The 26911-nt window shown below is 41.9% G+C and overlaps 1 protein-coding gene across 4 annotated transcripts in view; it reads right to left on the bottom strand.

Moving 5' to 3' along the window:
- Positions 1-26911, bottom strand: part of LOC129761553 (zinc finger protein 2) — an 88279-nt gene that overhangs the window by 18285 nt on the left and 43083 nt on the right. For 2 of the 4 annotated variants that reach the window (XM_055759277.1, XM_055759278.1), the window contains exons 2-5: positions 13832-14278; positions 10942-13762; positions 10661-10879; positions 10409-10597 (exon numbers count right to left, since the gene is read on the bottom strand). In XM_055759277.1, the coding sequence (XP_055615252.1) occupies positions 10409-10597; positions 10661-10879; positions 10942-13762; positions 13832-14023 (3421 nt within the window). In that variant the 5' untranslated portion in view covers positions 14024-14278. The remainder of the gene's footprint in view (positions 1-10408; positions 10598-10660; positions 10880-10941; positions 13763-13831; positions 14279-26911) is intronic. The other 2 variants (XM_055759280.1, XM_055759279.1) reach the window with 2 other exon arrangements.

Here is a 26911-nt window from a genome sequence, read left to right as displayed (position 1 = left end):
TGAATTCTCAGAAAATTCAGGACTACTGATGATGATTTGCTTTATTTATTGCTACCTTATTCCATTAATTCGGTCGGATTTCACGATCCGAACGCACTTGGATTTTGCATCCCGCAAGGTGTTCGACTCAAATCCGATCGAGCAGTGCAAATATGGCATCCTTGCCTTGGGGCAAAACAAATGTCAAAATGATTTAAAGTCGAACGGATTGCGAAATACGTTTGATTTCCGATCGAATCTTGTTCATATCGAGTCGATCAGATTGCAGAATGCAAAATGGTGTTCCTTTTGGTAATTCTACTTTGATTGGATTCCAGAATACAGGTGAATAAAGGGTGTGTCACATCAAATTGCATCACGGAAAAAAACGCTGTAGAAATTTTATTTTTAGGAATTATATCTTCAGCTCTCGCTTATAATCAGATAAGAGTGTATAGATCACGTTGGCCATGCTTCACTGTCAATTTTTCGTAAATTTGGAAAAATGTCGTCGAACGAAAAAGAGCGTCGTGAATTAATCCTGTGCACTCATTTCGAGAATCCGGAGTTATCACATCGGGACATCGGTAAGATGCTGGGAATCGTCCAATCCACGGTCAGCAGAGTACTTAAACGATACTTCGAGAACCTAACCATCGACCGGAAGGTGAAGAACGGCAAAAATGGATGCTCCGTCAGTGAAAAAGATCACAAGCGCGTAGTTAAGCAGTTTAGACGTGATCCGAGAAGTTCGGTCCGGGATGTCGCCAATAAGCTGAATTTGTCAAGTTCATTCGTCCAGCGGACCAAGCAGCGGGAGGTCCTGCGTACATACAAGGTTCAGAAGGTTCCTAACCGCGACGAAAGGCAAAACATGGTGGGGAAGACGCGAGCCCGGAAGCTGTACACCGAAATGCTGACGAAGCCGCATTGCCTGGCAATGGACGACGAAACCTACGTCAAAGCGAACTTTCGTCAGCTGCCGGGCCTGTTGTTCTTCTCCGCAGAGGACAAATTCAGCGTTCCGGAGGAGATTCGCAAGCAGAAACTATCCAAGTTTGCCAAAAAGTATATGGTGTGGCAAGCGATCTGCTCTTGCGGAAAGCGGAGCGCCCCCTTCGTGATGACCGGCACGGTAAACGGGCAGGTTTACCTTAAGGAGTGCCTACAGAAGCGCTTACTACCACTATTGAAGCAGCACGAGGGCCCGACCATCTTCTGGCCGGATCTCGCTTCGTGCCACTATTCAAAGGACGTGTTGGAGTGGTACGAAGCCAACGGGGTCACCTTCGTGCCAAAGGAAATGATCCCGCCCAACGCGCCGGAGCTTCGCCCAATAGAGAAATATTGGGCGATTATGAAGCAGGCCCTCCGGAAGAACCCAAAAGTTGTCAAATCGGAGGCGGACTTCAAAAGAAAATGGATTTCTGTTAAAAAAAAACTACAACCTGACGTTGTACAGAACCTTATGGACGGGGTAAAGAGGAAGGTGCGAGCATACGGGCTTGGGCTCGAAGTATGAATAAAAAGAAAATGCCAAAAGTTGTTTAATAGTTTTTATTTTACTGTCTAGAATTTTCAAAAGGATCGGTCTACTGGGCGAATTTCTACAGCGTTTTTTCCGTGATGCAATTTGATGTGACACACCCTTTATTACAGCAATGAGTATGTAATACTTATGACAGACATACAGCTGTACTTGCGTTGTACTTCGAAAATTGTATGTCTGTCACCATGTACAGCGCTAGAACCATGCAAGCAACTCGGTACAATCGCTGTACCTGTACCGACCTATTTCACCGTTGTACATGACTACAGTTGTACTGTGCGCAGCGCCACAAACGGTTAGTGGTAGGTAGCATGAACAAACTGAATCAAAACACTTGGTAAATATTTTTTTTATTGACTTTCTCTTGAGTTAATAACTCAGATTGAAAACTTGTTTGTTGTGTTTGATAGTTCAGACGCTAAATAAAGAACTTTTTCATTGAAAAATGTGGTGAAAATTGGTCGAATTTCTTATTGTCAGTTTGACATGCGGTGCAATGTACAACCAAAGTATGTCTGTCATGCTACGATGGTACCTGTACAACGCTGTACACGTACAACGCTAGTACAGCTGTATGTCTGTCCCTGGTATAAAACTAACACGCCGATAGAGAAATGACTTACGATAGCGGGGTCTATTTATTATTTTCGCCATCATTGTGTGTAACCTAGGTCAGTACGAAGGAATTATAATCAAACCAAAATGCCTAACGTAGATTGTTCTATTTTTCAATTTTCTAGGCAACAAATAAATCGCACCAATATTCGTTGAGTTGCAGCAAAAACGGTATACAAATGTATACATCAAACATGGGAAATCTTTTTTTTTTCTCTGGGTCCTGTATCGGAATACATCGATGGATGACACATCAAGGCGTCGTCATTCACAATCATCCTCTTCACTATGTATTCAGTTTATTATAAACAGAAACGTTTCCCGTGTGTACGAGGTAGGGTAGGGACGGAAATTCGCAATTATATCGCATTCGTACTGTACACATTCATATTGATCGAAAATCAATTTACATTAGGCCCTACACAACGCAGTCAGAAAAACCATACAGTTGATCGTAGCATAGAAAAAGGGGAAGCTCTCCGGAGTGGTTCTGTGTGAGGGTTAATGCGTTTCCAAATTGAACACATGTCAAAGGAGGAATAGAAAATAATTATTCATGTAGGGAAGCGCATTTGGATTAATTATAGAGCACCATCACTAGCCACATTAGTTCTACGGCGCAAAAATATCAGGTCGCACCCTACCGGATGTAATTATTGTTTCTAGAACTTTCTGTTAGTGGAAATATTGCACAGCAATGCAAAAAACTACTTTTTTTTGTTCATGCTTAGATCACCTTGCCAGGTAAACTTTATCGGATTCAACGCTCATCATCATTTCCTATTGAAATTACTCATCTCGATCAGAGCTCTCGATTCACCTGAATGTTTCACCACTAAGTTCCCAGGAATATATTGTGCAACAGCACAGCACTAAACCGTCCTTCGTCTTGACTCTCGCACGCACACACACGCACACATACCACAGGATATGCAACCGAGCGCTAAGCGCAGCCCTCGCGCGAAGCTTAAAACAAAAGCGAACCCAAACAAAAACAAAAGAACGGCGCAAACTCCCCACTTGCTGCTGTTGGCGCCATCAGCTCCACGTGATTTCACCCGCTCCCGCTCCCACATCCCACCACTCACCGGCGCCCCTTCTGCGATTTTCGTTCACTGGTAAACCGGTTCGCAACTAATTTGTCGCTAATATCGAACTGCGAAACGCATAGATCTAATTAGTTTCTTGTTTTTTTTTCGCTCCACAATTCCACTCAATGACTCATAATATCGAAAGGTGCGAAGCATTCTCCATTTTCTTTTTTTCCACTCCTCGCTCGCCCGAATCGATTCGGATATGGTTCATTACGGCTGAGGCGTAGTGAATGCTGCGGGTGCCAAAATTGCGTAGATTGTCTTCGCTTAAGCTAAACCTAATTCAAAAACGTCCCCAAAAAGATGTTTACCGAAACTGTGTACTCAACAACTGAAAAAACTCTGCACACCAAAAATTGCAAAAACTATTTAAAACCAACTCACTCAGCGCATCGTAATCGAGTCTCGTCATTCAGAGGAGCGCTAATGTGTTTAATTTATCTCTCGACTAGCCTAAAACTTGCTGGTAACTGGTAACTGCACGGCAAGGTTCGGTGTTCCGAACCCAATCCAGTCACCACAACCCAGCAGAGAGCAGCTTGCGTCGGTTCGCTACAAAAGTAAACAAAAGGGCAGGAATGTATGTATGGGAGAAGAATATGAATGGGCTAGCTATGGGAGATAGAATGATGATGGGTGATGATGACGAAAGGGATGAAGGAGAGAGAGAAGAAGAAAAAAAAGAGGAAGAAACAGCTCGGCCAGAGCATGGAAAAGCATGAATACTGAATTTAAACCCGAGCCAACATGGCTGCTAGCGGCTGAAATGCTGTGTATGTGAGAATACGCGAGAGCGCGAGGGAAATGCGCACGGTTTTTTTGTTTGCATGCTGGCGATACTCGCAGCTATAATGCTGTCTGTTGGTTGTGGTTGCCAACTTTGCAACTTTTTACAATCGGTGAAAAAAAAAGTCTGACAATCACAACCTGATACATTTTCTACTACAATTTACTCTCAAAAAACGCGATCACATAAACCGTGGACAACTTTAGGGGATTTTTCAGAATTTTAAAACTTTCCGTCCATTCTGAGTTACTGTATTCATAAAAAAGGGGTGGATTGCCTTATGTTTAGTTCAAACACTTGTCAATATGAACACAATAGAGTAGAATTCTGACGTAGGACTACGTCTAACCGGAAGATATAGGGGGTGAAATGGAAATCTAGGCACTGAACAAGTAGGAAAAAATGCAAGATTTGGACTGCTTATAACTCGAGCATTTCTCAATAGATCGCAAAGGTTTTTGCATCAATTGATAGGAAATATATCTACGCATCTATCATAATGAATAACATTTCATTTTTCTTGAGATAAATAATTGAATAATTGTGAAATATCAAGCATTGTCAAAATGCACTATGTGCCCATTTTTATTGGTCCATTTTGTGCTCCTCAAATCGTACCGACCAAAACGGGCAACCAGAGCAGCAGCGAAATAGAATGAAGCACGTTTAGAAAGGAAAAAGAAAAAAATGAACGAAACATTGGTCGCAGTCTCACATATGCGTAATTCTCGAGCCAGCCAGTCAGCTTAAAAATCCCCGCTCCGCTGCCGTAACGATCATTCTCATTCAAACCGTACACCACATCGGTTTGCATCACAACACATCAACAAACCAACCCAAGCAGCCATGTCTGGACATGGTAAAGGAGGAAAAGTGAAGGGAAAGGCAAAATCCCGCTCGAACCGTGTTGATCTGGAGTTCCCCGCAAGGGTAGCTAGGCCGAGCGCGTTAGTACCAGTGCACCAGTTATATAGTTTCGGCCGCCGAAGTGATTGAGTTAGCTGGCAAAGCTGCTAGCGACGATAAGAAAACCCGCATTCGGAACAGAACACATTTTAGTTAGAACAATTTAGAACAATTTAGTTAATTGGACGGACATGTAATGCGACTTATTTAGTTGGACATTTTTGTAAACATAGAGATCCAAATTATGACCCCACATTGAAAGTCGACACTGTACCACTGTCACCGCAAATGTTCAATTACAGGTTAAAATCGCCTCCAATGCGACACTGAGTGGCGCTTCGGCACGTCGCATTGAATGTAATTTACTGTACAACATGTCACAAAGCTGGATGGGAAGAAATTTTCCAACTGTGAAAGCTGTGGCGAGGGGGTCTTCGTAGCCACTTGGTTACGCGTTCGCTTACTAAGCGATCGATCGTGAGTTCAAACTCAGGGCCCTCAATTGACCATCTTTGTGTTGTTACAGAATAGCTACGTCCACGCAACCATCATCAGCTATGGAGATCGATCCACGGTGGAACAAAGATCGATTCATCCAGCTCTGCTCTGCAAGAAACATCGGGCTGCTGTTCTATAGATAACCCAACAATGATCAATATCAACTGTCTCCGCTGTCCGGTCTGCTGAACAATGGAAGAACAGATAGAATACCCTTACGCCTAAATGGCTACTACAGTGTAATTTACCATAATGTAATGGAACAGAAAATCTAACGCCTAAATGGCTACTACTTCTACTGTGTAATTTACAATTTATAGAAACATAAATATATGTACATGTACACGATAAAAACCCGGCTCCGTTACAGATAAAATGCTAATGAGCCTGATAAATAAATAAATGGGATAAAAAAAAATAAAAAGCTGTGGCGAGTGGCAACTAATCGCTAAACAGGAAGGTTTAGCCGAACAAGATGGGGATATCGAGTGATAACAAAACAATAAACTCTTTAGATTGAAGATAATTTTGTGATCGTGAAAAGGACCCTTTTTAGCCTGCATGTTTTTTTTTATCTGTATTATAGTGACTTTCAACTCATTTGGCTGGTTCGTCACTTCTACTTCCATTTTTGGAAGAATGTCGGGAGTGAGAATTGAACTCGTGACCTTTAGCGTGAAGGGCATGGATGTTACCACTACGCCAGATCGTCTCCACTTAGCCTGCATGTGAATCCAACGAGCGAACAAATCGTAATGAATGTATTTTTTGCCATCGCTCCCTTTTAACGCTCATTCGTTCGTCTCGTTGGACTCGCCCCTCTGGCTGTGTCTGCCGATTTGTCTCTATCCTGTGAGTGTGTACCGCTAGAGTATAAAACACGCGGACCCCAAAAAAATATCTTATTCTCTTTCAAACCGTAAACCCGTGTGGTTGTACGGCATCGGCATCGTGGACGTAACAAAGGAGGACAAGTTAAGGGAAAGGCAAAGTCTCACTCGAACCGTGCAGGTCTCCAGTTCCCTGTTGGTCGCATTCACCGATTGCTCCGCAAGGGTAACTAGGCCGAACGGATTGGTGCCGGAGCACCGGAATACCTAACAGCGATTATAGAGTTTCGGCCGTCGGAGTGCTCGAGTTGGCTTGCAAAGCTGCTCACGACAATCAGAAAACCCGCATCAAGAGCAGAGCAGCTTCGGTTCGGCGCTCATGAAGGCAACAAATAGTTTCAGTGAGTGGCAAAGTGTTTCTCCGGCACGTCACATTAAATGTAATTTACTGAACAACATGTCACAAGCTATATGGGAAGAAATTTTCCAACTGTGAAAGCTGTGGCGAGTGGCAAACGCAATAGTTAAACAGGAAGGTTTAACCGAACAAGATGGGAATATCGAGTGATAACAAAAACACAACACCAAAGGTTCTTTTCAGAACCATCAACATATTTATAAAGAGTAAACAGTAAACTAATCCATTTTTCAGGTAGATAGGTAGATAATCACGTAGAAGAAGAAAATAAAACAATATATTTAAAATATATATTTAACAAAAGCTGTCCCCTTTGTATAGTCCTACGTCACTCCGGTTATGTCCCCGACACGGGTGGGTACACCCGTCTTTTTATTTTCTGAAGAGGTTTAGAGTAAAATTGCCACGAAAGTAAATAAGCTAGAAATATGGTGTCAGAGAACGATTCATAGAGCAGTTTGAGAGGATGAATTAGGTTGATCAAGTCAAAAAATATTTAATAGATTGGGATTATTTGGAAGAAAAATAACCACAAAAAACATAAGCTTTGAACTTTTTACCTCTGAAAAGTTACTTTATTTTACAAACAGAGTACCGCGAGGGTAGCTTCATTTAATTCAGCACGAGTTGCAGACATCCAAAGCACAAAATAGTAGAATTTCGATTGCATCAGATTCCACGATCCCTGACCCTTTTTAACACTTATAACTCTCCATTACGCCCTAAAAGCTTCTCGCTTTTAAACCAAGCATTCTACGTATACGAGACGTGGCAGTTGATTTCCAGAAATTCTGAGAAAAAAATATAAACCGTCAAAATAGTTTCAACTAAAAACATCGATTCCTACGATGCTTCCATACTCCCGAAGATGTACATCATGGCTTTGTTACCAAGGTCAAATTGTCAAAAGTATTGCGACGACCTTCACCACGTCGTCACGAAGCGAAATCGGAGGTCTGAGTGTCAGTTTTCAGTCTATCATTTTAGAATAATAAAGATCACGTTGTGTCTACTCCATAGAGAATAATTTAACAGAGTTATATAATTAATTTCAAGTATTTGTAATTTGTAATTTGTGCTAAAATAGGATTTATATTTCTTTAAAGTTCGCATCCTTTTCTCCAAAAGTAGATAGCACATAGAACTTGCTAAAAATTGAATGGTAGAAGTAAATTCATTCAAAATAGAATTTACACTGGAATGGAATTGATAATCCTAAAATTGAATAAAATAAATAAAAAATTGCAGCTTTGAAGGCGTTGGATTTTACCGCAACAAGAAGAATGATAATCTTCATTTAGATTTTCATACACAATTGCATGTTTATTTATCGAAAATTTTCACTTTCGCAAAGTATCGCAATTTCATCATCTTTTAAAACTTAATATATACGTTTTCGTAATATTGCCAATGCCGCATTAGTCGTATTTTTTTTAGAAAATTGCATTCTAAAAAAAATATTTGTATAAATTATCAAATTCTAATACTAAAATTCTAGGATAGTGTTAAGAGACATAAAAGTTTTTCATAATAAATTAACTTTTTGAGTATGTTTTCTTAGCAGTTTTTTGTCCACGGAGGGGGAGTCTAAAATCGTGCTTTTTGTGTCTACGTGGTATGTGGACAACCCTTACAGCTCATGCCTATGTAATTACGTTTATATAATCAAGTTTCCCTCTGAATGTTCAAACATATTAATAGTCGGGGCCGTTCACCAGTGATAGTTTCAGACGGTAGATGCTTCCAACTGTGGACCTTGATTTTTTTTTTCGGTGGCTTTCCATGCTCGCATCATCCAGAGCACAATCATTGCTTCTGAATCGTTTGAATCAATTTTTACAAACCCTTACTGATGGATCATATTCTTCGTAAAATTTGCTAAATAATGCTAAAGAACTCGAAAATACTAGCTAGAAGACTAGAATATATTTGCATATTTATTTCTAATAATCGTTATCAGTTAACAGTGTACTTTCACTTCTATACGAAAATTCGATGAAGGTAGCGAAATAAAAAAAAATAGGAAAGTGGTGTCCAAGACGTAGTAGACGTATTAACGTAGGGAGAAACAAAAAATTATAACTATATAGAATTTATAATGAACTTGCTGCGTAAGCCATTAAGACATTTTTGGGTATTTTTTACAAACTTTCACTGAGTCAAACTAAGAGTGTTTAGAATTACAGTAGGCATTGATTTTCAGGTTTTAACCTGAAAATCAATCATTATCTTTGACGCAGAAAATCTATTATTATCTTTTCTCCTCCCCAAACTCGTAAACGAGGCTCAATTCGCGTTGACGGCATTGTACTTCGTTTACGAGTTTAGGGAAGCGTAAAAGATAATAATTTATTTTCCGGCGGAATGAACACTTTTTTGATTCCAGATGGCTTTCTAGTAAATGAGAAATATTAGTCTGACTAATTATTTCTCTCAGTGTGACGATTAATCGATTAAACGATTATTTGGGGCGATTAATCGTATCGAATATCAAACTGCTGAAAAGTATTTGATTAATTTCAAAAATCGGGGATCACTATTTATGTATATCTGTATTGAAACCGGGGCCCTGGCAACTCTATCCCAACCAATGCAAATTGCGCGTAGGCAGCATAAAACAGGGCTCGCGCTTAGGGGGCTGGAGAATCGCGCGGAGCACTTCATTTTTAATTTTAGGTTATGATTTCTATGCTCATGATTTTCTATGCTGGCTACAAAAAGGCGGCCATCTTAGCAATCCCTTGATTGAAACGCATTTTCAAAACCCTAACCAGAATCTCGTGTCCAAATTTTTACGTGTTCCACCTGCAAATTAATTATATTGAAATACCTAGTAGAAGCCCAATTATTAATACCTAGATTTTGTTTTTCTATAATCCTGCGACATGTTGATTAATTTGCAATCAATAAATTTACAGCTTTGGGATGATATCGTCGGGAGCCTTGGAGAATTTAGTCTTTCTTCAGAATATTGCCTTTTCTTGGACATTTTAAAGGTGTTCACCTCAACACTCTCAACACAGAGAAACTTTATTTCTGCTATGTACGAAGGACACCTAAAACAAAACAAATAAACTGCAGCGCGCCAAGCGGTTGCCATAGAAATCATGTGGACAAAACAACATTAGTGAATCGGACAACTCATGATCAGAATAAAGGTCATCGAAATGCATTAATTACATGGTTTAGCTATGTAAATCTGATACAAATGGTGTGCAAGCTTGATGTTTACAATATTTGTAAGTGTTATAATCCAGAAAAGGTCTGAATACGTACCAAATAATCATCTGGTGATTGATTTAAAGTTAGCTCAAATGTGAGGCGCATTGGCACCAATAGAAGGTGGATTTTATAATCCTTCAAAACATATGAATCCGTAAAATATACTTTAAAACTACTGTAAATCATGGAAAAGCCAATTTTATTTATATGTTTTGATACATTCGAATACCTGATTTGACACAGGCCCGCTGAACTCGAGCATTCTAAAAGTGGACAAACCATGATCATATTTTCAACTGGATAAACCAAAATCAGTTACCTTATATCACTTATTCCTAAAATTTCTAAATTGTTGTTGATGGCAGTACAAAACATACAAAAAATATCTTGTGATAATCAAAAATGCCACCAAAACTGTGCATGAATTATTCAAGATTGTTCTACTCTGTCATCTGTCATTGATCTGTCAAAAATACCATGCAAATGCATGATAATCCAATCAGTACTCACCCTTCGGGGTCAACTTGAAGATGTTTCGCAACCCGAGCAGATTGATGTTCTGCTCCACCTTGCAAGACTTCCTCAGATGGTGGATCATGTAGTAGATGTGGTCGGTCTTGAAACCACACGGCACGCAGGTCAGCATAAGCTGTCCCCCACCGCGCAGCAGCAGCGAGGCGGCACTCCCCGGACGGCCATCTGGAAAAATTGGTTTCAAAACTCGGTTAGAACTCAAAATCAACTCCCGCGGCAGGTGCGTACCTTCACCTTTCATGCTGTTGTGCTGTAGATTCAGCGGACTGGACGGTCCACCGCTGGAAGCATTCTTCTCGCTGGAGATAAGCAGCAAGTAGTCGAAACAGATCCGCCGGAAGATGTGTTTCTCCGACAGACTGTGCAGGCCGATTTTCTCCAGCGAAGTGGTATAGTAATTGCAGCAGTTACACTTGATTTGCACATTGTCCGGATGGGGGTGGTTTCCTGTGGGGTAAAGGTATCCAAATTAATTAACGATGCTTCCTCGATGGTTCGACCGGACTTACCCTCATTCTCGATCCCATTGCTGCCGCCAAAGTCCCGCTCGATCAGTTCGGTTTTGGGCTCGAGCAGCAGCGTCAGCGGAGAACGCGAAATTTCACCAATGCTTGGCATCTCTTCGAACGGAAATTTCGATTCCTCCGCAAGGGGAAAGATTAGGGAGAGCTTCTTGAACAGCTCGGTGCCGCAGAACTGCTTCAGCTTGCCGACCGCTTTGTCCCGCCCCTCGAGCAGATGAATCATCAGATCAAGTCGCTTCAGGTGGGCCTCGCTCTTGAGGTGGCGTTCGAGTTCGTGCTGCTTGTCCGCGGTTGGCGACGCGCGGAAGCCACACAGGAGGCACTCGCAGCTCGCGGCCGCGATCACTATCGTATCCATTGCAATGTTTGACGTGAGGCGATCCTTGATCACGTGCTTCTTCAGCTCCTCCAGATTGTTGGTGTCGAAGTCCGAGCAGATCAGACAGGTGTAGTAAGTCGATGGGTCCAGTGTGACTCTGATCGGAGGTTCGAAGTGGAGCGGGTTCTTGTCCTCATCCAGCTGCTGATGCTGCTGGTGCTGTTGGAAATCGCTCGTTGTGCTGCGTTCGGCTTCACTGCCACCGGAGAAGGGAGAAGGGTTATTCAGGAAGAGGGACTCGGGAGTTGGAGTACTGTTGGCGGTGCTGACGGGTGTTGGGTCGATGGGTGCGAAGGGTGAGGATGAGATTGGGAGTGGTTTCAGGGTGCTGTTGGTGTAGTCCTCGACCCGGTTCAAAGGGGATTCTTCCTTGAGGGCGTTCAGGTTCAGTGCGCTAAGATAGTCGAGGCTTTCCGGCGATGACATAGTTTGGAGATTCTTCAGCTGATTGTAGCTCGATTGCAACGAGTTCAGATTGCTGATATGTTTCTCGCTGGTCATGTGAATTCGAAGATTCCTGGCTATGTTGGTGTCGTAGTTGCAGATGTCGCACTTGAAGAACGATTTCGGACGATTTGGCTCGTAACTGCTGGGCGATTCCTTCGTTTGCTGTGGAAGTTTGGTGGATAGGGACAGAGGTGAGGTGGCCGGCATGTACTGGTTGCGAGACGTGTTAACCTTCTCGTTCGCCTGAAGGGTTGCAAGATTCAAAAAGTTCTGATTACCCTTGTTCATCATACCGTTCAGATCTTGCATGTTATTCAGATGCTTGTCGCTTTGCATGTGAATAGACAGGTTACCCTTCGTGGTGGTGGAATAGTTACAAATGTCGCAACGATACGGCTTATAGCCGCATGTGTACGATTCTCCTCTGGCAAGACGTGGATGCTGTTGACCCGCAAGGCAGTAACTGCACGCGGTTTCTCCGTCCGGATGTTTCTCTCGCATGTGTATCTCCAGCGTTTCCTGGTACTTGTAGTGCCAGTTGCACTGGGGACACTTGAGCGTTTTGCAGGAATTCCTCGTCGAGATGTTTGGCGCAAATGAGTTGTTGCGAAATGCAGCGGTGGGTTCAGTCTCCAATTTCTTAACGCTTATCTGATGCTCGGCCTTAAGCTCGTCCTTCAGCTCCAGACCCTCCGGTCGGAAGGTATTCGCTGCCATCAGCTGTTTATAAAGATCCATTGCATTGTACTTTTTGGCCAAATGATAATCGCTAGCCCCATCAGTGCCAGCGCCAGCAGCAGCAGCAGCTTTTGCGGAAGCCGCTGCCAATGGGTTTGAGTTCATCAACTCCAGGAACTTGTTCTGTTTGCTGTACAGATTCTCTGCGGCCGATAACATCTTCTGTTGTGTCAGAAAGTCTGTCAGCATCTTCCCGCTGGCGGCTGCATTCTTCTCCTCTTGTGCAGCAGCCGCGGCCGCAGCAGCTGCCGCTGCTACGCTTTCGTTCATGGCGTTGTTGTACTTCTCGGCGGCTAGCTTCCAACTTGCCTGCAGTTTGTTGTCCATGTCGTAGAGCATACTGCTGGGCGTGAGTTTCGGATAGACACCGTCGTAACTGATGGAACCGGGGCTTTTCTCTGGCGTTTGAACAGACGTTGGCTGAAGTTGCTGTTGTTGTTGTTGCTGATGATGATGTGCCTGTTGCAGAGGTGATAGCTGTTGACTATGGCCACCGTTGCTTCCGGTACCGCTCCCACTCTTGAATCTCTCCTCTCCACTTTCCATCGATGACTTAATGCTAGTGATGTTGTTGTTGTTGTTGTTGTTGTTGTTGTTGGCTGAAGATTTCTCTTCGAAAGGAACCAGAAAGTAAAACTGCTTCTCCGTGGTGGTTTGGATGATGGCGCTGCTGTAGTTCTTCTCCAGCAGCATTCGCTCGTAGTCGTTGAGCGTGAGGCTGTGCTCCATTTTGGCGTGAGCAATGAACGATCGGCACGTCCCGAAGCTCAGCTTGCAGCTGAAGCACATCAGAATCGCCTTGTGGCCAGCTTGTTGTGTCGATGCGGTTGACGTAGAGCTTAGATTCTGGGCCTGTTCTTCGGCCGAATCTAGCCCACCGTCACCGCCAAGTGGCGACGAGGAGCAGTCTGATGATACCTTGTGGCTGCTGCTGTTGCTGTTGCTGCTCTCCTTGCTGAACGAGACAATTCGGAACGAGTGAGTGCGAGGATTTGAATTGTTGTCGTTCTTAGGAGAGGCCATCGGGTCGATGATGCACGTGTTGTCCTGGCAGATGATTCGCCCACGAAACCGTTCCACATCTTTTTGATACTCTGGCAGGGAGAGGGAGGCTGGCGCGGGGGCACTCGCGGTCGCTAGCGAGGTTGGAATTGTGGCCGTTAGTGCTCCCGTTGGCGTTCCCGTTGTCTGGGGCGTCTTCACGGTGCTGTGCGAGGCAGTCGATTTGGTGGAAGAGCGCTTCTGAAAAAAGGATGCATGGATTTCATTAACCTCTAGCCTTCGGGAAGGACGCCTCAATCCGTGAGTTACCTTGTCAGCAAGAAGCTGAATGATGCGTCTGTTATCCACCGGCTTCGACAGCAGCTTGAAGATGGCTCTGCTGAGCGAGTCGTTCGGTACCGAGCCGATTGTGTCGTTGCATAGCTTCAGTATCCGCGTTTCCCTGTGCTTCAGATAGAACTGGACTTGTGTGGAGAATTTAGCGTTTTTTCGAGAAGCCATTTTTTGTTTGTTTTGTGTGTTTGTGTGGGTTTGATTTTGTTTTTTTGCGAGTAACGTGTTAGTTTTCAATTTTGTTTAATTAATATAATATATAATAAGGTTTTTGTTTTAAAATTTAATTTTAGTTAAAATTAATTTATAAATAATGCGAGGTTTATGATTTTGTAAAACTTTTTCTAAAGTTTAAATCTTAAAATGTATTTTTTCTCGTAATTTCATTATAGCTAGGTGTGTTTGTTTCATCGAACGGAATATCTGTAAAAGGAGAGAGAGAATGTCGTTCCCAGCAGGACGCGACAGCTGCCATTAGGATGGTGGCTCTTGAAACTTGCGGAGGGAAACACCTTGTTCGAATGCAGCCAAAGCTTGTTACTGTTACCGTTTTTTTGCGGTTGACCTGGGAATCATTAGCAGCCATTTTGATTCCCACCAAAGGTCACGTGGTCACTTGAATAAGCATAAGTATTGGGATTTCACACCCAAAACTCATTGGTAAGTCAATTCTTAATGTTGTATTTTTTAAACTTGTAGATCGTATCATACACCAGGAGGTCACCAAGTCAAACAGAATGCCAGATTGACCATGTTATGATAGATAGCCGGCACTTCTCGGACATAACCTATCGAAGCGCTAAAATCGATTCGGACCACTACCTAGTGATGATTAGGATGCGCCCAAAAGCTCTTCGTTGCAAACAACATTCGGTACCGATGCTCACAACGATACAAATCTTACACGATTGAAACGAGCAGATGTTGCCGAAAACTGCGCGCATTCGCTCGAAGTTACGCTGCCGAAAGATGAACTTAAAGAAGCTCGTCTTTTGGACGGTTGGAACATGATTGAAACAACGTAAGGTTTGATTCCGTTAGAATCCGAGATCCCTGTTCATTTTATAGCAGCGGTCGTAGTAGGCGTATCTGAAATCTTTTGACAGCAAGTTGTTTGGAAAGCCTGTATCTTTCGACGGTAAATGTTCCCCGTTGATTCGTTTTGTTTTGGACAAAGTGTGCTGGATGGAAGCCGAGATTTTTTGGTTTCGGACACTCACATTAAAAATCGGGCGAGGTCAGATACTGAAATTGCGAAATTGCTGAACGTGGCTAAATTGACCGTGTATGATGTACTGAAACGTTTCTGTGAACGAACAACTGTTGTTCGAATAGATCAGAGGACTCGTCGAAGTGGAACTTATGATCGGATCCTGAGGTTGAAAGTATTGAAGACAATTAAGGCAAAGCCGGGACTTTCCAGATGGGATAAAAGTACGCGAGAAGGTTATCGCAATTTCCGTGTCTGCGAGCAAACAAATAGAACGCTGAAGCAAAATGTAGTGGTGCATGCTGATGGATGACGAAACGTACGTGAAGATGGACTTTGGACAGCTCCCAGGCCTGAATTTTTATAAGGCCACTTCCAGAGGAGTGGCCCCCGGTAAATTAAAGTTTTTTTTTCACTAAAACAAATTGCCGGTAAAAAAATGATTCGGCAAGTGATTTACAGCCATGGAGAGAGATAATCAAGTTTCTCTTTACAAACAAGACAATGGACTCGAAAATGTATGAAGAAGGGTGCCTACAGAAACATTTCCTTCCAGTGATTAAGGCTCACAAAGGACCGGTGAAGTTTTGGTCAGATTGGGCAAGCTTCCACTACAGACGAGAGGTGCTTCAGTGGTTCCGTGACAATGGGGTCAATTACATTGAAAAACATCTCAATCCTCCCAATTGCCCCCAATTCCGTCCAATCGAAAAATATTGAGCAATTGTCAAGCGGAAATTGAAGAAAAATACCAAAGTGTCTTGGGATGCTGCACACATTAACAAATCGTGGAATGAAATGGTCGCTGAGGTTGAACAACATAGAGTCCAAACTTTGATGGAGAATATCCGAAGAAAAGTACGAAAATTCATCAAAACTATAACGAAATATTTTTTTCAGTATCTTTTTTCTGAAGAAAAAAAAAGTGTGGGTTATATCTATGATATAACCGCAAGGTTGACGTGGAACTACCTTAGCTTAGCAATCATTCGTTTGTATTGATTAAATTCTTGATTGAATGAAACAGTTTCCAAATTCAACTGAGTTCAATATATTTGCTCTGTGAGTGAAAAAAATGAACAAATGCCGTGTAAAGTCAATTCATTTATTGTGATTGATTGTTCTTCGTTACAAGTAAATTTAATGACGTACCTTTTACGTTTGGTATGATGACTAGAACAAAATATATGTACGGAAGAATTATCAAACGTTTGATGAACCAGCCTAAGGCTGAAAATCTTTCCAATAAAGACAAAAAAAAAATTATCAAACGATTATTTTATTTTACATTTCCCTCTGAAGTTTACATCCCAAAAGTGTACATACTTCTCGAATCTCGAATTTGCTTGAAACTGGGAAGTTCATTCGCTTCTAGTGGCTGCACGATTTTCCCAGGTTCCTAAGTTTAGAAGATCATGTTAGGACAGATATATTCCACTCTGCACAAAGGCAAGCGAGGACAAAAGTACTCGCAGTTTGCATTTATTTGCAGAGCCGATTTCCCCAGAAACCTCGGTTTTGAAGTCTGTGTTAGGGAAACACATTTCAATCGAAACAAAAATACCCCCGATTTGTATGAATTCGCAATGCCGATTTCCCCACGCTTCATGGATTTGAAGTCTGTGTTAGGGAAACACATTCCAGTCGGAACAAAAATACCCCCGACTTGCATGAATTTGAAATACCGATTTCTCCAGGCACCTTGGTTTAGAAATCTCTATTAGGGAACACATTTCGGTGGGAACAAAAGCTCCCCCTACTTTCGTGTGTTCTTTTTCTTCTTTTTGGCTTTAAGAGGGTTTAAACTTTTCAGTTCACTCGCCTCTAGGCTCTTTCGTGTGCTTGCAATGCCGATTTCGCTGCTTGGTTTTAAAGTCTGTGTTAGGGAACATTTTTCGATGAGAACAAAAGTCCCCCTACTTTCATGTATTTGCAATGCCGATTTCCCCAAGGCTGCTTGGTTTTGATGGCTGTGTTAGGGAAACCGTAAATCGCGCCAATCAAAATGAGGCAGTTATGCCGTTTAGATAACGCTTAACATTTTACAGTTATTCAATTGTTTATCTAATGAAAAACAACATTTTGTTAGTTGCGATAGATGCGTAGAAATATTCCCTATCAAGTGATGCAAACATCTCTCCTATCCAGTACGAAATGTTCGAGCTATAAGCATTCGAAATCTTTCATTTTTTCCTGCATGTTCTGTGTTTAGGTTTTCATTTTACCCTCCATATATTCCGGTTAGACGTAGTCCCACGTCAAAAAACAAATAAATTATCTGCATTTTGATATGCACACATTTTTTTTGTACCTTTAACCTATCCCAAGACACAACTGATTTTGTGATTACGGAGTCTAAACAAAGCAAGCTTTAGCGAAGAACATCCTGGCTCACGGGGAACGAATACGACGGGACGACTGGTTCGATAAGAAGTGTCAGCAGGTGTTATACGAGAAGAAAGCTGCGCGTAAGCTAAGGCTGCGTTAGGCTACCCATCAGAGCGTTTAGAGTTACAAACATAAGCGGAGACAGCAAACCTAACTATTCCGAAAGGAGAAGCTCCGCCAGGAAGAGGTGGGGTGTACAGAACTAGACCAGCTGCACCGCTCTCATGGGTTACCGAAAGCCCTGGGCGACAAGAAGCTCCAAGGGATGCTGAAGAGGAAGATCGAGGGAAAAATGGCTACATCGCTGCGTGCGCTTGGCCGGGAGGTCATCCTAAAAAAGTTATTTTTTTAAATGCAAACGTTAGAATACAGTGCTGTATGCGAACATCGGGTGGATTATCTCTTGTAAATTGTTGGTTAATCTCAGCGACTATTTTATTTCAGATAATTTATCTGATTCTTCCGGGTGCCGCAGAGGACTTCGACAAGGTGATAATCTTTCGTGCGTGCTTTTCAACATTGCACTAGAGGATGTTATGAATCGAGCGACATTTAACTTACGAGGCATGGTTTTGAGCAGATGCAGTCAGTTCATCTGCTTTTCTGATTGCGTGAACATTGTCGGCAGAACATTTGAGATGGTGGTTGGTAAATGACTGGACGAAGGAAGCGTACTCTCGGTACATCGTGTTCCTATAGGTATAAAGTAAACCCCACTCGTGGTCCTTAACTCCTATTCCTACCTCCACGAGGGGCCGACTGGGGTACGAGTAACCATAGTGAAGATCGGCTAATCAACCGCAGTGGGATCTTGGTCGTGTGCTGATAGGAAAGCGGGCCAATCTGAGCGTCTGGTCACCATGAAGGTGCGGCTCATAACAGCATTTGTTCCCCGTGTCTGGAGCGGCTAATCCAGCTCAACTTCAAACAGAGTCATGGTCTCCCGGTGAAACAGGGAGCATAGGGAAAATCACAAATAAACTCGAGGCAGGACAATCGGACTAGACTCAAGCATAGATCACGGACTAGGAGACTGGAAACGTACTTTCGTGAGTACCCGAATTCTTTCGGAAATGGGAAGATGCCGAAACGGGTGATTGGCTGGTGGCCAATAAACGAAAGAATGTGCAGATGAGGATGCTAGTCCACATCTACAACATCATCATCATCAACGACCACATCCTGTAGCACCAATAAAGATAAAGAAGAATTCTAGGCGCAGCTAGACCGTGAATATGACGCTTAAGTTGACCAACCGAGGAGGTGGTCAGATCAGTAATTGGTAGCTTTAGTGCCCGTTCATGAACCAATCAAAATGGTCCAAGACTTATTGATTTCGTTGCCTCCAAGAACAATGCCATACGTAACACCTTCTTCCAGCATAGTCTCCAGTACCGTTACACCTGAAGATCACCTCAGCAAACGGAAACGCAAATTGATCCCGTTTTGATTGACGGTCGACACTTCTCGGGTATTATCGACGTCAGAACCTATCGTGGCGCTAACATCGATTCTGACCACTACCTGGTGATGGTCAGAGTGCGTTCTAAACTGTCAGTCGTCAATAACATAAGACATCGGCGCTCACCACGAGAAAGCGCTTCGTACACAAGAGACGTGCCTAGTTACTATGGTCTTCACAAATTTATAAGCTCCAACTAATTTTGATCCTGGATCGAGTGTACTATGAACAAATTGCACAGGAAAGCAGTCAAACCATAAGCAACTTCTGCTACTAGCGAACAATCTCTTTTCTGCTCGTTTGGCATACTGTGAAATGTAAAAACACTTTCCTCGTTCAATTACTGACAAAATTGTTACATTTTTTATAGCAATGGGTGTTTTTATTAAGGCTATAAAATTGACAACACTTTTTAATATGTTTACCACTTTGACGGCTGTCATTTGTTTTGTATTGAGTTTAATTTTCAATCCCTTCATAAATAGACCGACATCTGTACAACGCCTACATCATCGCGCACTTCGTCCATTGAACGGTCGACATAATTGATCATGAGAGTAATTAATTTGAACAACCATATGGATCGTTTGAGCTAGAATATGGATCATTATTTAGCAGATCGATTTTTTCCATTCCTCTTTCCAATTTTTGGGTCGATTCTTTGTGCTCGAAAAAATCACTAAAACAGATTTTTTTTTGGATTTTAGAAAACCTTTTTGTAAATATGTTTTCAGTGTACATCGATTTTTATCTTATTTATCGTTATTATGTCAACGTTTGGATCACTTCATCAAGCTTACTGACAAAGTCAATCTGATTTTTCTACGATTTACTTCCGTACAAATGCTGACAGAATCAGAACTAGCAGCAGTTGGCGAGAATCGTGATGTACTGCATCCAGTGGCTCATATGACCACCGACCTGGATGGTGACATCGGTTCTAGGTTGTTTTCTAGTACCGGTGCTGCATTCAAGAATCGGTATCTGTTCACATACCAGTTGTTGAATTTTTAATAATGCCTTTTCAATAAATTTAATTAATTAAGGTACAAGATGAATGCCTCGGAAAATTCTATTTTTTAACCCTAAATTTTTATGTGGCCTTCATACTGAGAAACAAAACAAAATGCTTTTGATGCTTGAATAGAAATATGACCTCCGACGGAAACAGAATCGGGGTGAAAATCTAACAAGTCATGGTGAAAGCTACCACCTTTGATATGACCTGTTGTTTCAACAAAACGATGCAACATTTTTTGACGTAGGACTACGTCTTTCATTTCTATACTGGGGTGTAAGTTCAAACTTTCGAAAACGAAAGCGTTACGCCGGAGAACGAGATTTTGAGCGTTAATAGCTCCTAAACAACTGAACGAAATAGCATGATAAACACTTCATTCGAAAGATGAAATGTCTACGCGTTATATGCTTGTTACTTGTTGATCCAAAAATTTGTTTCAATAGCCCTAAAATTGCTTTCAAAACAGGCTACTGAAATCACACCAATCGGTATATAAGCGAGTGACGCTCGGAAATCCACTCAGTTGTAATTGCGCAACGATTGAGGTAGGATCGCTGGAATGGATGGAAGTTGCCCCAACACAGACTTCAAAACCATGGAGCCAGGGGAAATCGACATTGCAAAATAGATGTAAGCAGTGGATACTTTTGTACTCGCTTATATATCTGGAAATTAGAATGTTTCCCTAACACAGACTTCGAAACTATGGAGCCAGGGGAAATTGGCATTGCAAATTAGATGCAAGCTGCCGGTATTTTGTATTCGTTTGTGTTTCGGCAAATCGGCATTGCAAAATAGATGAGAGCTGCGGGTACTTTTGTACTTGCTTGCGTTTCTGGAAATCGGAATGCTTCCCTAACACAGACTTCAGAATCATGGAGCCAGGGGAAATTGGGATGGCAAATTAGATGCAAGCAGCGGGTATTTTATATTCGCTTGCGTTTCTATAAATTGGAATGTTTCCCTAACACAGACTTCAAAATCATGAAGCCTGGGGAAATCGACATTGCAAAAAAGATGCGAGCTGCGGGTACTTTTGTACTCGCTTGCGTTTCTGGAAATCGAAATGCTTCCCTAACACACACTTCAAAACCATAGAGCCAGGGGAAACTGGCATAGCAAATTAGATGCAAGCAGAGGGTACTTTTGTACTCGTTTGCGTTTCTGCAAATTGGAATGTTTCCCTTACACAGACTTCAAAATCATGTAGCCTGGGGAAATCGACATTGCAAAATAGATGTGAGCGGCGGGTACTTATGTATTCGTTTGCGTTTCTGCAAATTGGAATGTTTCCCTAAAACAGACTTCAAAATCATGAAGCATGGGAAAATTTGCATAGCAAAATAGATGTGTGCTGCGGGTACTTTTGTACTCGCATGCTTTTCTGCTAATCGGAATGTTTCCCTAACACAGATTTCTAAACCATGGAGCCAGGGAAAATTGGCATAGCAAATGAGATGCAAGCAGCGGGTTCTATTGCACGCGGATTATCTATGGATTTGATATGGTATGATACGGTGTAGTGGATATTTGATTACATATCGAAGAAATCACATTCATAAAAGCAGCGTTATAAAATTATTTGTTTACGAATGCTGCAATCGATCGTAGCTCTCGATAAGTTGGAATTGTTGGGAAGGGGGTCTCATTTTCGCTGTGCAATTCCGAGGAGGAATCTATTCCTTCTCAAGCGTTAATAATCTTGCTCCGATGATTCCAATTGTCGGGGCTTTGGAAGTGGGTACTATTTGTGCTGGGTATTTCCGAGGAGGAATCGATTCCCTCTTTGAACGTTAATAATTCTTTTCCGGCTAAACGAAGTGGTATGATAATCACTTTATTCGAGGGATGAAACGATTTGAAAGATTTATATGCTTGTTATTTATTGATAGCTAAGTCAACGTTAGTCCTACGTCCACCTTGCGATTATATCAAAGATATAACCCACTTCTAGTTTTTTACGTAGGTCTACGTGAAAAAATGGGTGCCAGATCAGAAAACAGGTCACGTTTTTATGAAATAAAGTTAGCGTTAATAACTATTTCTGCTGCAAACGGATTTTAACGATTTGCATACCAATCGAATATAAATTTTCTAAGATTTGTTTGATATGCTATACATTACAATCCCACAGTCTGTATATGGTTTAAATTGATAAAAATGGGAAGCATTCCAAATTCCCCATACATTTATTCTGTCCATTTGTGTGCTTTCTCGAATAAAGCTGTCAATAACTGGCAACTTATGCAGAATAGAAACAACGAAGGGGGATAACGAAAAGAGAATATTTGCGAAGTAAACTCCACCCTTGCATAGTAAGTAAGCTGTCGCTAGCGTAGAAGTATTGTCTCTCCCCTGAGGAAAATTCTCAGAATCCTTCTGTGGCCGAAACAAGAAAGGTCGCTTATTCTGCTCGTTTTGTGTTTTATGTTTCCCCTCAAGCTGATGCAGCAAGCTCCTAGCTTTGTTGACGGTTTTGACCGAGAGTCGAGAAACGATTTTTCATAAACGGTCATTTTCATCGCTTCAATTGTGTGCATCTGTTAGATGCGTGTTTGATGCTTGTTGAATGGCGATGCACGAAAGATGCCTCTCGTTAAATACTCAGTGCAATGCGTGCATTGATATAAAGAAACAAATTGTGACATATGACCAATTAGTGTATTATTCTCGCAAAGGCAAGAAAGTCTCGTTGCTTCTCGAAATGATTCTACAAAACCACGCAAGCCATTAAACCTTTTCAAGGTCTCCGGAACTTTTTACAAAAAAGTTAATTTCGCCGTTTTCGCAAATAATATCCGACATGATCCTACGTCATAAGCGGTCGTCTCTCGGATACATCCCCTCGATTTTTTTTTTATCGAAAGTCAAGTTCGGAGAACTAGTTGTTCTGCATAACGTACCCATAAAGGACATGTGGTTTAGCACTGATCTACGCCGATAACCAACATACGATCAACACTTTGGACACCACTGATACAAGTCTGCCAGACAGTCACTGAGACTTCCGTTAGAGTCCACTGCTGAAGTGAGAGCGTATTCGCGATTTGTCCTACTGTCAAATGTCACAACAAGACGTTTCAGTCGCCATTGAAGTTTCCCGGTGGATTGTAGGAATAATTTTTGAACTAGAAAAGAAGGGACAGATACCTGTGAAGATGTCTACAGACCGTTTGCGGTCATCTCGATTTTCTGGTATGGGAAATCGTAAAATCATGTTGCGAGGCAAAGTTTCAGGCTCGATAAATAAAACATACATGGTAACTTACCGCGTTCGTGACATGTGAGTTGAAAGCTGTTACTGAATTCAAATTTCTCTAAGTGAAAAAATCCGGTGATCCTGTTTACTGGCGAAATGAGTTTTTTTTTCCTATTGACTCTCTTAGTCTTAAAAGGGCCAAATCGAAGATCAAAACCAAATCTTTCAAAGCTCTAACGGGGGTAGGGTTATTTGAAAACTTCATTCTTAGCATGAAATTTTTCCATCGTTCCATAGTTTGATTCAAAAACCTATAATGTTCATTGTAACAGCATTGAAATATTTCTAATCGATTGATGCAAACATTGCGGCACATTCTATCTAGAAACTTTATTTTGACGTAGGACTACGTCTAACCGGAAGATATAGGGGGTGAAATGGAAATCTAGGCACTGAACAAGTAGGAAAAAATGCAAGATTTGGAACGCTTATAACTCGAGCATTTCTCAATAGATCGCAAAAGTTTTTGCATCAATTGATAGGAAATATATCTACGCATCTATCATAACGAATAACATTTCATTTTTCTTGAGATAAATAATTGAATAATTGTGAAATATCAAGCATTGTCAAAATGCACTATGTGCCCATTTTTGATTGGTCCATTTTGTGCTCCTCAAATCGTACCAACCAAAACGGGCAACCAGAGCAGCAGCGAAATACAATGAAGCACGATTGGGAAGGAAAAAGAAAAAATATGAACGAAACATTGGTCGCAGTCTCACACATGCCTAATTCTCGAGCCAGCCAGTCAGCTTAAAAATCCCCGCTCCGCTGCCGTAACGATCATTCTCATTCAAACCGTACACCACATCGGTTCGCATCACAACACATCAACAAACTAACACAAGCAGCCATGTCTGGACATGGCAAAGGAGGAAAAGTGAAGGGAAAGGCAAAATTCCGCTCGAACCATTTTGGACTGCAGTTTCCCGTAGGTGTATTCGCCAATTGCTCCGCAAGGGTAGCTAGGCCGAGCGCGTTATTACCAGTGCACCAGTCCACCTAGCCGCCGTTATAGAGTTTCGGCTGCCGAAGTGATCGAGTTGGCTGGCAAAACTGCTTGCGCTTTGGTTCGGTGGGCATCAAGACAACAACAGGCAGACGCAAACGCAATCGCAAAACGGCAGCAGGTAGCAGAAAAAAAAGTTTGTTCTTCATACAATCATCGAGGGCGTTCGAAATGGTTTTTTTCAAAACCACGAGTACTAAGTTTTCTAAATTGGAACCATTCCATAAAACAAGGCGCTTTTCAGGGCCATTAAACCTTCCAAAAAAGAGTTTACGAAATACAGTTCAATGCTTTCTAAAACATTATCCAAAATAATAATAAAACACAAATTGATTTTTTCATAATTTGTTTGCCAGGATCTGATGAGTATGTGAATTTGGCAGTTGTTCTGAGCTTATTGATAGTTGAGGACTTTCCAGATTATTCAATTTTCACCAATTCTTAAATTGTTTCCAGATTGAAAGTACAGTAATTTACAATTAGTTCGACATTTAGCTAATTGGACGGACATGTAATGCGACTTATTTAGTTGGACATTTTTGTAAACATAGAGATCCAAATTATGACCCCACATTGAAAGTCGACACTGTACCACTGTCATCGCAAATGTTCAATTACAGGTTAAAATCGCCTCCAATGCGACACTGAGTGGCGCTGTAATTTACTGTACAACATGTCACAAAGCTGGATGGGAAGAAATTTTCCAACTGTGAAAGCTGTGGCGAGCGGCAACAAATCGCTAAACAGGAAGGTTTAGCCAAACAAGATGGGGATATCGAGTGACAACAAAACAATAAACTCTTTAGATTGAAGATAATTTTGTGATCCAGAAAAGGACCCTTTTTAGCCTGCATGTGAATCCAACGAGCGAACAAATCGTAATGAATGTATTTTTTTGCCATCGTTCCCTTTTAACGCTCATTCGTTCGTCTCGTTGGACTCGCCCCTCTGGCTGAGTCTGCCGATTTGTCTCTATCCTGTGAGTGTGTACCGCTAGAGTATAAAACACGCGGACCCCAAAAAAATATCTTATTTTCTTTCAAACCGTAAACCCGTATGGTTGTACGGCATCGGCATCGTGGACGTAACAAAGGAGGACAAGTTAAGGGAAAGGCAAAGTCTCACTCGAATCGTGCAGGTCTCCAGTTCCCTGTTGGTCGCATTCACTGATTGCTCCGCAAGGGTAACTAGGCCGAACGGATTGGTGCCGGAGCACCAGTATACCTAACAGCGATTATAGAGTTTCGGCCGTCAGAGTGCTCGAATTGGCTTGCAAAGCTGCTCACGACAATCAGAAAACCCGCATCAAGAACAGAGCAGCTTCGGTTCGGCGCTCATCAAGACAACAATTAGTTTCAGTGAGTGACAAAGTGTTTCTCCGGCACGTCGCATTAAATGTAATTTACTGAACAATATGTCACAAGCTGGATGGGAAGAAATTTTCCAACTGTGAAAGCTGTGGCGAGTGGCAAACGCAATAGCTAAACAGGAAGGTTCAACCGAACAAGTTGGGAATATCGAGTGATAACAAAAACACAACACCAAAGGTTCTTTTCAGAACCATCAACATATTCATAAAGAGTAAACAGTAAACTAATCCATTTTTCAGGTAGATAGGTAGGTATTCACGTAGAAGAAGAAAATAAAACAATATATTTAAAATATATATTTAACAAAAGCTGTCCCCTTTGTATAGTCCTACGTCACTCCGGTTATGTCCCCGACATTACCCACCCGTCTTTTTATTCTTTATTTTATTTATATGGAACAAACCGTTCTGATTAAACCTATCGTAAAACAAACAGCCGAAGTGACGAAACGCGACGTGTGCGATAAACTTGATCCAATCGCATTTTCCGTAAAAGAATTATATCTCAGGGAATCTGGAGAAATAGCCATCAGGTGTGAAAGTCAGGATTTAGCTGCAGAGCTTGCTGAGACTGCTACTAGCCAATTATCGGAAAAATACATATTCAGTATTCAGAAACCACTTAAGCCGAGATTCAAAATCGTCGGTTTTTCGAAAGTTATGGACGAAGAAAAACTGCTTGCTTCTCTGAGGAAACAAAATCAAGTTGCCGAATCGTTAGAACTAAGAGTAATTCGCATCACACGCAACGAAAAACGAAAACTAAATCAGATGTCTGCAATAATCGAAACAAATGCGCAGGGATTCGATGTTTTGATAAAGCAACAGAAAGTCATCCTGGGCTGGGAGCGGTGTAGGATAAGAGAGGCGACCGATGTTATGCGCTGCTTTAACTGCCCAGAGTACGGACATAAAGCTGATCCTTGTAAAAAGCCTGCGTGCTGCCCCAAGTGCTCAGGCAATCATAAAATCGAGAATTGTGAGGCGATTTTTGAAAAATGCGTTAATTGCCAACTTGTGAATTCAAAACAACAATCGTCCAGGGATGAGCTACTCGATGTCACTCATTCATCATGGAGCAGTGAATGTCCCATTTATCTAAAGCATCTAAAAAAAGCGAGACAACGAATTGATTTCTCAATTTAGCAATCAAACATCGATCACTTCGATGGACTATACGCGTGTTCTTCCTCTAACCAGCCGGATGTACTGGCTCGCTCAGCATCGAACAGTTTATCATCGTTGGACATCTCAAACCAGCTAACAGAACTGGCTGGTCCAGGTAATGCTACATCAAATATATGTCCTGCCGAAGCATCTGTGGATACTGCACCT

This window comes from Toxorhynchites rutilus, chromosome 1 (genome assembly GCF_029784135.1).
Source record: "Toxorhynchites rutilus septentrionalis strain SRP chromosome 1, ASM2978413v1, whole genome shotgun sequence".
NCBI lineage: Eukaryota > Metazoa > Arthropoda > Insecta > Diptera > Culicidae > Toxorhynchites > Toxorhynchites rutilus.
Note: the sequence above shows the minus strand (reverse complement) of the source record. Positions and strands in the feature narration are given on the sequence as shown.